This window comes from Sturnus vulgaris, chromosome W (assembly GCF_052056855.1).
Source record: "Sturnus vulgaris isolate bStuVul1 chromosome W, bStuVul1.hap1, whole genome shotgun sequence".
Lineage (NCBI taxonomy): Eukaryota > Metazoa > Chordata > Aves > Passeriformes > Sturnidae > Sturnus > Sturnus vulgaris.
The window spans coordinates 26,455,005-26,468,155 of record NC_142282.1 but is presented as its reverse complement, the minus strand read 5'-3'; the positions used below and the strand labels follow the sequence as shown (position 1 = coordinate 26,468,155).

At 44.2% G+C, this 13,151-nt stretch overlaps 1 protein-coding gene across 4 annotated transcripts in view; it reads left to right on the top strand.

The window, feature by feature from the left end:
- Window positions 1-13,151, top strand: part of LOC148220044 (secretory carrier-associated membrane protein 1-like) — a 102,562-nt gene that overhangs the window by 31,460 nt on the left and 57,951 nt on the right. For all 4 annotated transcript variants that reach the window (XM_088155708.1, XM_088155707.1, XM_088155706.1 and 1 more), the window contains exons 3-4: window positions 9,829-9,927; window positions 10,198-10,309. In XM_088155708.1, the coding sequence (XP_088011834.1) occupies window positions 9,829-9,927; window positions 10,198-10,309 (211 nt within the window). The remainder of the gene's footprint in view (window positions 1-9,828; window positions 9,928-10,197; window positions 10,310-13,151) is intronic.

Genomic DNA, 13,151 nt, shown 5'->3' with positions numbered 1-13,151 from the left:
GTCTGAAGCTAGGTTCTTGGAGCCTTCACGGAAACACTAATATCTTGGACTATGTTTTTCAACCTTCACTAGAACATGTACTACTTCTCAGGCATCTAAGACCTTTTACTTACTAAAAGCACTTAAAACTTATTCCATTTACTTACTTGCTGCATCTACTCACTCATTCCATCTACTTGCTTGCTTACTCATGCTAAAACCTAAACTTTCACCTCTGCCTTATGTGTGAGTGGCTTAATATACTTCAATCCATCCAAAGGCTTTAATTCAATCCCTGCACTCTGATCTCTCTCTGAAGGATTCAGAGAGACTCCTGACTTACTGAATCCAACAAAGTCCCTGTTTGGGTTTGAATATATCCTATCATTGTTCACCCAGGGACCTGTTCATCAAACCAGGCTAGCTAAACTGGGTTTCTTATTTTTGACCAAATTATTTGCCCAGCTACAGACTGGCTGTGCTGTGACAGTCAATGACCAGATGGAGTATATAGGAACTCTGCCTGGAGATGGATGAGGAGCTGACAGGGAGCTTATGGGTCAAAACTAAAGGGATGGTAGGGACAGGGGATGTTATAGTGGGGATCTGCTACAGGCCACCTGATCAGGAGGGTAGAGTGGATGAAGCCCTCTATAGACAGATAGGAGCGGCCTCACGCTTGCAAGCCCTGGTCCTCATGGGGGACTTCAACCACCCTGATGTCTGTTGGAGGGATAACACAGTGGAGCCCAAGCAATCCAGGAAGTTCCTCAAATGTGTTGATGACAATTTTCTCCTCCAAGTGATAGAAGAGCCAACAAGGAGTAGTGCCATGCTGAACCTTGTGCTCAACAACAAGGAGGAGCTGGTGGGTGTGTCAGCTTTGCACAGTCTGGTTCTTGGTAGCGGAGGGCCACAGAGGTGGCTTCTGTGAGAAGCTGCTGGAAGCTTCCATCATGTCTGGTAGAGAAAATCCCTGATGGCTCTGAGGATAGACATACCGCTGGTCAAGACTGGGTCAATTAGAGATGATGGTAACACCTCTGTAAAAATACATTTAAGAAAAAATCAAAACAAAGTTTCGGGGGCAGTTTTAATTCCAGCTAGAGAAGAGGATGAGGTGAGAACATGTGAGGGAAACAACATGGAGACACCAAGGTCAGTGTAGAAGGAGGGGGAGGAGGTGCTCCAGGTGCCGGAGCCAAGATTCCTCTGCAGGCCGTGGTGATGACCATAGTGAAGCAAGTTGTCCTCCTGCAGCCCATGGGATCCACAGAGGATGCAGAGATCCACTCACAAACCGTGAGGGAGGTGCCCATGCTGGAGTGGGTGGATGCCTGGAGGAGGCTGTGGTCCAGTAGGAGACCTGTGGAAAGAGGGGGCCCTGCTCCCAGGCTGGGGCAGCCTGTCCTTGGAGGACTACACCCCATGGAAGAGTGATCCACACCACAGCAGTTTTGGGAGGACGGCAGCCCATGTGAGATTGGCACCAGGTCGGAGAGGTTTGCAGAGAACTGTCTCCCATGGGAAGGACCCCCACAGTGCATCAGGAGAATGACTCCTCTCCCTGAGCAGTAGAAGAAAACCTTAGGTGATGAACTGACCAAAACCCTGTCTCCCTTTGCTGTCAGTGGGAAGGAGGGAGGGGCTGGGGGGAAAAGAGTTGTTTTTAAGGGCTTATTTTACATCTCATTATCCTCCTCTGATTCTGTTAGTAATAAATTCACTTAATATCTCTAAGGGCCTGTTTTGCTCTTGATGGTAATTGATGAGTGTTTTCTCCCGATCCTTAACTCATGAACCCTTCATTAAATTTTCTCTTCTCTGTCCAGTTGCAGGGGAGGGTGAGTGAACAGCTGTCATGGGTGCCTGGTGTCCGGCCAGTGCCAAATCACGACATGCTATATAGTGCTCCAAGGCAGGCTTGTCTGCAGTGACTATGAGATAGTGGAATTTGAGATCCTCAGGGGAGTGAGGAGGGCATGCAGCAAACTCACTGCCTTGGACTTCAGGAAAGCAGACTGGCCTCTTCAAGGACCTACTCAGTAGAGTCCCATGGGATAGAGTCCTGGAGGGCAGAGGGGCCCAAGAATTCTGGCTGATATTTGAGGATCACTTCCTCCAAGCTCAGGAGTGACGTATTCTGACAAGGAGGAAATCAGGCAAAAATGCCAGGAGTCCTCCATGGATGGATAAGGAGCTGCTGTGAGCAAACTAAGAGCAAAAAAAGATTTCACAAGGTAAAAATGAGAACAGGTGGCCTGGGAGGAATACAGGGAAATTGTATGGGAAGCTAGGGATAAAGTTAGGGAAGCCCAGTTAGAATTGAGTCTGCCTAGGGATATCAAGGATAACAGGAAGACTTTGTAGAGGTATGCTGCAAACAAAAGAAGGACTAGGGATCATGTGGGCCCTCTCCAGAAGGAAACGGGAGGCCTGGCTGCCGTGGATAAAGAGAAGGCTGAGGTTCTCAATGACTTCTATGACTCAGTCTTCAACAGCAAGTGCTCCAGCCATGCTGCCCAAGCCATGAAAGGCAAATGCAGGGACTGGGAGAAAGAAGACCATAAGCCATCTGGTTCAAGACCATTTAAGGAACCTGAATGTGCACAAGTCCATGGAACCTGATGAGATTCATTCACAGGTCCTGAGGGAACTGGCAGATGAAGTTGATAAGCCACTATCCATAATACTTGAGAAGTCATGACTGTCAGGTGAAGTTTCCAATGACTGGAAAATGGAAAATATAACCCCCGTTTTTTAAAAGGGGAAAGTGGAAGACATGGGGAACTACAGACCAGTCAGTCTCACCCTTGTGCCAGGTAAGATCATGGAGCACAATCTCCTGGAGACTATGCTAAGGCACTTGGAAAACAGAGGTGATTGGTGACAACCAACATGGATTTACTAAGGGCAAATCACGCCTAACAAATTTGGTGGCCTTCTATGATAGGGCTACAGCATTGGTGGATAGGCAAAGCAACTGACATCATCTACCTGGACTTGTGCAAAGCATTTGATGCTGTCCTGCATGACATCCTTGTCTCTAAATTGAAGAGACATGGATTTGATGGATGGACTACTCGGTGAATATAGAACTGGCTGGATGGCCGCATGCTAAGAGTTGTGGTCAATGGCTCATTGTCCACATGGACACCAGTGATGAGTGGTGTCCCTCGGGTCAATGTTGGGGCTTATACTGTTCAACATCTTTGTCGGGGCCATGGACAGTGGGATTGAGTGCACCCTCATCAAGTTCACTAATGACACCAAGCTGTGTGGTGCAATCAACACACTGGAGGGAAGGGATGCCATCCAGAGGGACCTGGACAGGCTTGAGAGGCAGGTCTGTGCAAACCTCATGAAGTTCAACAAAGCAAAGTGCAAGGTCCTACACCTGGGTCATGGCAATCCCAAGCACAGAATCACAGAATGGGTCAGGTTGGAAGGGACCAGTGGGCCATCTGGTCTGACCTCCCTCCTCAAGCAGGGTCATCCTAGAGCACATGGCACAGGATTGTGTCCAGATGGCTCTTGAATATCTCCAGTAAGGGAGACTCTACAACCTCTCCAGGCAATCTGTCCCTGTGCTCAGTCACCTACACAGTAAAGAAGTTTTTCCTCATGTTCAGATGGATCTTCCTGTGTTCCAGTTTCTGCCCATTGCCTCTTGTCATATTGGTTGGCAACATCCAGAAGAACCTGGCTCCATCCTCCTGACACCCTCCCTTCAGATACTTATAGACACTGATGAAGGCCCCTCTCAGTCGTTCCTTCTCGAGGCCGAACAGGCCCAGCTCCCTCAGTCATTCCTCATAAGAGAGGTGGACAGCAGGTGTTGGGTTAAAGTGTAGCGGGGAACCCGAAGCAGCAGCAGAAAAACAGAGGGGCTGGGCAGCAGCAGTCGGGCTCCTGCAAACAACTGGGAGATGCTCACTCAAAGCGGGGAGGGGGTCAGGGACCCGGGTTTTCCCCTGAGTAGATGGTGAGGGTCCTTCCCAGTGAGATTGGATGTTGATAAGGTCCCAGTGCAACGGCTGCTCTTACAAGCAAAGCCTCACTTACGGTAGGAGAAGCAGTAAAAGACAGAACTACGTGGTGGCAGCAAATTCTTCCCACAGCATCAGCAGCCCGGCCGTCTCCCCTCCGACCCGAGAGAGAGAGAGAGAGAGAGAGAGGAGCTGAGTCCAGCCCCTCGCCCTCCAGCCAAAATTTCTCAGTATCTCTGCACTTTCCAAGAGAAAGCCTCCAACCTAAGTGACTGTAGCCAGCTGCACCCTTCCCCCTCCTCTTCTCAGTCACATCTTTTGTCTCTTAAGTATCCATTGTGATCATCTCTTAGGCAACAAATGTGAGAAAATTCCCTGAGGTGAAGAAAAAAAGGAAAAAAATCCTAACCTCCAACACTGGTACAGCACTGTGGTTTGGATTTAATATGAGAATAATGTTAATAACACACTGATGTTTTGATTGTTGCCAAGTAGTGCTTACCCTAAACTTTTCAGTGTCTCATGCTCTGCCAGTGAGCAGGTGCACAAGAAGCTGTGAGGGAACACGGCCAAGACAGCTGACCTGAACTGGCCAAATGGATATTCTATTCCATAGAATGTCATGCTCAGTATATAAACTGAGTGGAACTGGCCAGAAGCCATGAATCGTTACTCAGGGACAGGCTGGCCATTGATCAGTAAGTGGTGAGCAACTGTTTTACATCGCTTGTTTTCCTTGGGTTTTATTTCCCTCTTCCTCTATGTTACTAGTATTATCAGTATTATTATAATTATAATAATATTTTATTTCAGTTATTCAACTGCTCTTATCTCTGCCCATGAGGTTTAGGTTTTTGTCTGAGTCTCCTCCCCACCCAGAGGGGCATTGGAGGGGGGTGAGGTTGAGTGAGTGGCTGTATGATACTTAAGTGCCAGCTGGGCTTAAACCATGACAACAGACTCTTACCTAGGTATGTGTATCATGGACAGCAATTCTAACAGTGTATAGGTTGCCAGCTAGCATATAGTGGAACTTAAGCAGAAACGTGAATCCCAATAATCTTGTATGCAATTAGCTCCTTATATTAATCTCATCTATCATATATGCTGTTTGCTAGCATCTTTCATTATGTATCTCTAATGAGATTTCTGATGGGTTCCTTTATTCTTAACCATATATGCATGTTCCAGTCATTAGCAGCACTGCAGGCTATTTGAACAAAGTGTCTTTCAAGGATAGGTATCTTTGAATACATTGTTCAAATATTTTATAGCCTGCCAATCCGCGTTTAAATAACATTACAGGTTTCTGTGAAGGGCTACTGGAGTCCTTACTGAAGGCTGTGGGCAGTCTTGCTCATTAGCTCAGCAGGCAGCTGTAAGACCCCCAAAACTCACTCAATGAGACCCTTAAAAAGGCTTATGGTTTTTTTATGTACCCTGAGTTAGACACACAGGAGAAATACCAACAAGATGTTCTCAAGAGGTCAAAAAAAAAAAGAAACTTTACTGGCAACTTCAGTAAATCAGAGAACTTTGGCAAAAGTTTAGAGCAGCATTCAATCAACACAAAACACTTCACAAAGCATTAACTTAGCCCATTCAACTTAGCAAACTACAAGCCTATCCAATTTTAAGTTACTCAAAACTCCAAGAAGAGGGAATTAGAAGAAGGAGAAAGAGAGAAAATATGTAAAAAAGGACAAATATGAACAAATATAGTTACCACTCCTGGTTTCCAGTGGTATCTCAGCCGATATAAAATTCAAGGAAAGGTAGGGTCAAGACATGCTAGCCCTGTGTTCTGGGTTAAGTACCCTTTGGCTTTCCTGGGCCCTTCCCCCAGGTGGGAATTCCCATCATCTGGCCACTCAGGAGCTGGGTTAGGGGCTCCAGAGGTGGGGTGTAGAGCATTGCCTCCAGTGTGCCTGTGATTGGCAGCCACTGTGGGGGGTGGCGTATGCAACGAAGGGCATTGCCCCCCCAGGGCAAGGCCCGACCTGCCCATTCCCCCAGACACATGCCCAAAATGCTTTGAGACAGCAATCCTTCCAGTCTCTCACAGCAACTTCTTAGCAATTATGCTTTCAAAGCTACTGTTACCTTAGCCATAGAGCTAAAGGGGGGCTTTTGTAACATTGCTCTGGTGTACAATGCATAATGCATTTTTGTTCAGTAGCTATTACTTTGGTACAGGGTTTGTATTTTATGTTTGAAGCAGATGATAAGACTCTTGATGGTTGTCTAGTTTTTGTAGGAGTTGTCATACAAGAGACCTTTGTTCTTATCACAGAACACTCCAACATAAGGAATAACAATACTAACTGTCTTCACCCAACTTTGTGTCTTTGTCTTGGTTTGAAAGACAGGTGTCTGCTAAGGAAAGCAGGAGCCTCCCACAGAATGGAAAATATTACCCCCTTCCCTCTGAATTATTATAACTTTGAAATTATGGGGCTTTCAGGCAAAGATATGGGAAAAGGGATAACAGTTCTTTACTAGTGTGTGTATGTATAACAAGGCAAACAAACAATAACCATGGCAGCAACAACAAACAAAACCAGAAACCCAGTAACAGCCTTCTCCCAGCTGTCACTTTCCCCTTTGGTGTAGATATGGTCACAGCCGGCAGGGGCACTGGTTCAGAATCCTGGGGTTTCCCCTGAGGCACCTGAGCAGATGGTGAAAGATCCTTTTTTAATGAGGTAGGTGTTAATAAGGTCCCAGTTCAGTGGCTGCTCTCACGAGCAAAGGCTCACTCACGACAGAAGTAGGACCAGGTTGGGCTCCAGCGGCTGCAGCGAATTCCCCTCCCAATTAGCAGCAACTCCACTAACTTCCTCTGAAACCGAGAGAGCTAGAGAGAGCTCGGAGCTCAACCCAATCCCTTTCCCCAACCAGAATCTCTCGATATCTCTGCTCTTTCCAGAGAAACCTCCAGGTAAAGAGAGAGCAGCCAGCTACACCTCTCCTCTGAGTTGTGGCAACTTCTTTTGTCTCGAAGTACCCGGTTGCTATAGTTCCTTAGCAACAAAATGGGAGAAAATTCCCTGAGAGAAAGAAATAAAAGGAAAAAATCCTAAACCCCAACAGTCTTCATCCCAGAACAGTGAGTAATCCTTTCTTATGATGAAAAGCTTAAATCACTGGGTTTTTTTGAGGAATGAGAGTTCTCTGATATTTCAGTATTCTGTTAGGAGTTGATATATAAAATGGAAAGATGATTTTGAAATGCTGCAATATTATACGCAGAGGTGGAGTTTACTCAGACATCATGTTTTCTCCTCTGTGCATTTCAAAAGATGGTTGGTCTATTGGCTTTCCATTACAAGGTCTTGGTATGGGGGGGATACAGAGGTGGCTTCTGTGAGAAGCTGCCAGAAGTCAGAGCCAATGCCAGCCGGCTTCAAGACAGACCCACCACTGGCCAAGGCCAGGCCTATCAGCAGTGGTGGTGTGATGTCCCACCCTTAAGGGGAAGGGAACACCCAAGATTCATAGATGCTCGTGGTTGAAAGGAACGATGAAAGTCAGAGGGTCTGCAAAAGCTTGCATAGTTTTATTAGTAAATTATACACTTAGCATGGAAATTGGTATGTTAGTCCCTGACCTACTATGTAAACACATGGCAGTGGGTTTTGGATAAAGGGGTAGAGAAGAGAGAAAGAGATTAATTATAGAGGGAGGGAGAGAGAGAGAGAAAGATCACCAGTCCTGGCTATCGATGTTTGAGACATGCACATTTGTCCCCTTATCTTCCAAGCTTCTACAGGTGGTAGTGCCTCTGGGATAGTAAATTTTAGAAGGGGGGGAGGGGGGGGAACTGGGGAACTGCTGTACCAGAGCAGCTGTGAGAGGAGTGAGAATATGTGAGAGAAACAACTCTGCTGACACCAAGGTCAGTGGAAAAGGAAGGGGAGGAGGTGCTCCAAGCACCAGAGCTGAGGTTCTCCTGCAGCCTGCAATGGAGACCATTGTGGGGCAGGTTTTCTCCATGTAGCCCATGGAAATTAATGGCGGAGCAGCCCATGGAGGACCCCATACCAGAGCAGGTGGATGTTCCCAGAAGTTGTGACCCTGTGGGAAGCCTGTGCTGGAGCAGGCTCCTAACAGGACCTATGATCCTGTGGGGGACAGTTGTGTTTTGACTTTGGCTAGGTGCCAGGTGTCCACTAAGCCAGGGCATCCACCTGCTCTGGCATGCAGCTCTTCCACGTGCTGCAGGTGGATCTCTGCATCCCTGTGGATCTCCATGGGCTGCAAGGGCACAGCTTATTCACCATGGTCTTCACCATGAGCTGCAGGGGAATCCCAGCTCGAGTGCCTGGAGCACCTCCTCCTTCTTCACTGACCTTGGTGTCTGCGGAGTTGTTCTTCTCACATGTTCTCACCCTGCTCTTCTCTGGCTGCAATTACAACAGCACAACAACTTCTTTTTCTTCTTAAATATGTTATCACAGAGGCTTTACTACCATTTCTAATTGGCCCAGCCTTGGCCAGCATCACCTCCATCTTTGGAGCCACCAGGGATTGGCTCTGTCAGACATGAAGGAAGCTTCTAGTAGCTTCTAACAGAAGCAACCCCTGCTACCAAAAATCAGGCCCTGCAAACCCAATACAGCCACAAGGGCTTATTGCTGACTCATGGACAGTTTTTTTTCCACCAGGACCCGTCAGGTCCTTTTCTGCAGTGCTACTTTCCAGCAGGTCACCCCCAGCTTGTACTGGTGACTGGGGTTATTCCTCCCCAGGTTCAGGACCCTGCAATTGCCTTTGTTGAATTTCAGAAGCTTTTTCTGTTCTTTCCATCTCTCCAACCTGTTGAGATCTTTCTAAATGGCAGCACAGCACTCTGGGGTGTTGGCCACTCCTCCCAGCTTTGTATCATCAGTGAACTTGCTGAGGAGGCATCTACCCCTTCATTCAAGTCATTGATGAACAAGTTAAACAATACTGAGCCCAGCATTGAATCTTGGGGGACACCATTAGTGACAGGCCTCCAGCTAGACTGCAACTGATGACAACACTCTGAGACCTGCCTTTCAGACAGTTCTCAATCTACCTCACTGTCCACTCATCCAACCCACACTTCCTGAGTTTGCCTATGAGGATGCTGTGAGAAAGTGCCGAAAGCCTTGCTGAAGTCCAGGTAGACAACATCCACTGCTCTTCCCTCATCTATCCAGGTAGTTGTCGTGACATAGAAGGCAATCAGGTTGGTTAAGCATAATTTCCCTTTAGTGAATACATGCTGACTACTCCTCATCACCTTCTTGTCATTCATGGGGATAGACATCGCCTCCAGAGTGAGGTGCTCCATCACCTTTCCAGGGATTGAGGTGAAGCTGAGTGGCCTGTAGTTCCCTGGGTCCTTCTTCTTGCCCTTTTTGAATATGGTACATTGCTTCTCTTGTTAACCTTTGTGAAGTAGATAGCTCTGGAAGACATTATTAATAAATTACATCATGTTTAATAGGAGCAGATCACTGTAAAATCCTGCCATTCTCTTAAATAATAACTGTCCTTATTGATATTCATGTCTGAACAAAATTAAAATTCTTTTACTTTCTGTTGATCTATAAAATTCCGTATTGTGTTTATGGAAAATAGTGCAGTGTAAAGAAAAAAAAACAAACAAGTGAAACACTGCATCACAGAGTATATATTATAACCTAAAAGTTATAAATATTGCACACAGCATATTAGATTTTTAGTTCCTGGAAAGGAGTTAAAAGGGAATGCACCACCACAACCAGTAACAGTTCCTTTAAAACAACTGGTTTAGTTCCTTCAGAGTTAATGAAAATATGTTTATTAGAATAGGAGACTATTTCCCTATAATTGTCTCTTGTTTTCTTAGCCTCTTCCAGGAAATGTGAGAATGACTTATGTACCCAGTACCCAGCCAGCAATAATGAAACCAACAGAAGAATCACCTGCTTACACACAAATTTCAAAGGTTTGTCTATAACTTTCAGGCACTAGGTTCCTTTCAATTATAGTAATATAAATACACTTCTGAAGTAGTGTATTTTTTAAATAAACATTGTTTTCCTAATGATTTATGAAAATTAATGCTGCCTTTAAGTAATCAGTTACTGCATGAATTTGTGTAATATTAGGTCAGTCTTCATAAGTGGAGATGTTAAATTTTGGAAAATAGACTTGGAATATTAATTTTGTGTTTGTATTTTTTTAATCAATATCTAATGATGCTTATTTTATTCAGGAACATGCCTTGGCCCATGCAGAACTGCTAAAGCGTCAAGAAGAACTGGAAAGAAAAGCAGCTGAATTAGATCGCAAAGAAAGGGAAATGCAGAGTGTCAATCAGCAGGAGGGTATGCATTAAAAATGTTTTTTTTAAATTACAGAAATTTCACTTTTTCTTAGAAACTGTTTTACTTTCACAGTGTTACTGTGAAACAGATCAAAGGGGGTTATATAACCTCTTCAGGAAAAGAAAATTTATCTCCGTTGGAACAATGCATACAGTGAATAAAAGCTGGCCTGTGCAGATTTTCACAGCAAAAACTTTAAATGAGGCCTATGTTACATGATACTCTCTGATATCGGCTATTTTTATTCTAGGTTAATATCCAAGTAATACTGTTGAATAGAAATCGAGCAGTTTGAGAAGTAAAAGTAACTTCATAAGTAACATCTCTTTGATTTCTCTTCTGTCAATATTTATAGCTGAAGGAGAACTTTAATGTTTTGAAACATTTTCTTATCCTTTGGCGATGTTACAGACAGTATTCTATGCAAATAGCAGAAAGATTTATGTTATTATTAATATGTTATTAATTTTTCATATGTTGCTTTGTAACCCATAGTTAAGATCTGTATCTCATTTTGCCACAAACTAAGTAACCATCAGTTGTTATACTGTAATTTCACATATGGAATTTACATCCTCTTAACTGAAGATACTTTGCTAGAATTAGATCTACAGGAAAAACTTTAGACTGAAGTTAAAAAAAACTCAAACAAACCAAAACAACATGCAATGTTGACTTTGCATGATCTTTTCACTTGTATCTAGAAATCTGACTTGTATTTCCACATGTGCTGGGATTTTTTTTGCTTCTGTGGTTATTGGAATATACAGCAGCACAATTGCAGATTGCATGACCACTTAGTAATTCAAATTCTTAAAACTTTATGCTAGTCATCGGCTAGGATCTGGGAATAAGGAATTGCTATTCTTCTAAGGAAAAGATTCATGATGATATTTTCCCTACATTAAACAATTTTTATTTTCTCAGTATTTATTCTTTTTAATGTCTTTATTAAATCTCTGTACCTCTTCTCCCAGATAATTTTTTGTTTGTTTTTTTAAATTTTCTTCTCCATATATTGCTCTTTGTCTAATTTCACTGACTTATATTGGTGGTGTGGATTGATTACTCGTCTCTTTCAGGCTTCAGGGACAGTCTTGTTCATGTATATAATAGGAAACATAACTCTGATACCACATGTGTGTTTCATGATATTTCTAAAATGGGTATTTACTGTTTTATTATGTTGTAGTTGTCTCTTAGTTTTGGTCAGAACAGAGATAATTTTTCTTATCTGCAGTAGTGTGGCTGTGGGAGTGTCTAGGAGGTTATTTGATACTACCTTATGTCATTTGCCATGGGGGAAAAAGCATAGTGGGCAAAATGGTTGGTATTGTTGCAGACTTTCTGTGTAAATCGTTTCTTTGTCTTACACCTTTTTTATTACCATTGTTGCTGTTACTGTTCATTTTCTTATCTCGTTGCTGTTTCCAGTAAATTGTTCTTATCTAGACCAGTCATTGCCTTTTGTGCTTCTAACTAGAGGGAGAAGGGAAGCGAGTGCTAGCATGGTTACAGTAGGAGCACTAAACTGAGGAATATAATTCCTAAACCATGACAAGTGGTTCACATCCAAGTGCTTGAAGAGTCCATGAAGAATCTAAAGGAGTCTTTGGGAAGGTTGAATAGAGAAGAGAGAGCTCTTAAAGCTTGAAAGACAATATTGGGTTTTTGCCAAGTGACTGTGTAAAAGGTACTGCACATCAGAAATTGTATGTTATGAATGAGGAGAACAATATTCCTTTCCTTCTGATTTTTTTCTTTAGCACAGTCATTCAAACTCCTTTGGAAACATTTTAGAGGTACTTTGATTGGAGGACAAAGTTTTCACAATAGTACTCTAGCTATTTGCATTTAAGATGCTGGCTGCACATTTAGGACACCTGTCTTATGCAACTGACTACAATGCAAAGATCTTCAAGCTGGTAGGTCTGCTCAGCAATAGGTCCAGGGAGGTGATTCTCCCCCTCTGCTCTTGTGAGACCCCACCTGGAGTACTGCATCCAGCCCTGGGGCCCCCAACATAAGAAAGAGACCTGTTGGAGCAAGTCCAGAGGAGGCCATAAAGATGCTCAGAAGGCTGGAGCACCTCTGCTTTAGAGACAGGCTGACAGTTGGGGCTGTTTAGCCTGGAGAAGAAAAAGGTTCATTGAGACCTTACAGCAGCTTTCCAGTACCTAAAGGGGGCCTACAAGTGAGCTGGAGAGGGATTTTTTACAAGGATATGTTGTGATAGGACAAGAGGAAATGGCTTTAAACTGAAGGAGGGTAGGTTTAGATTACATAGTAGTAGAAAGAAATGTATTACTACAAGGGGGGTGAGGCACTGGGACAGGTTGCCCAGAGAAGTTATAGATGAGTGTAGTGGGTTGACCTTGGCTGAGTGCCTCCTAAGCCACTGTATCACTCCCTTTCCCAGTGGAACAGGGAAGACAATAAGATGGAGAACAACCAGTGGGTGAGATAAGGGAGTTTTATTACAGTGAAAGAAAGAAATACGTGAGAGTCTGTGTGCGCATAAGTTAAGGGAAAAGTCCATCTCTACTTCCCATCAGCAGCAATGTTCGGACACTTCCTGGGAAGCAGGGCTTCAGCACGTGTAATGGTTCCTCCGAGAAGGCAAACATTGCAAACTCGTGAATGCCCCCACTTCCTCGTCCCTCCCTTAGCTTTATATATCTGAGCTGATGTCATATAGTATGGAATATCCCTTTGGTTAATTTGGATCAGCTGGCCTGGTTGTGTCCCCTCCCTGGATCTTGTCCACTCGCATCCCTTTGATGGGGGAAGGAATGTCAGAGGGACAGCGCTGCTCAGCAATAGCCAAAACACTGGTCTGTTA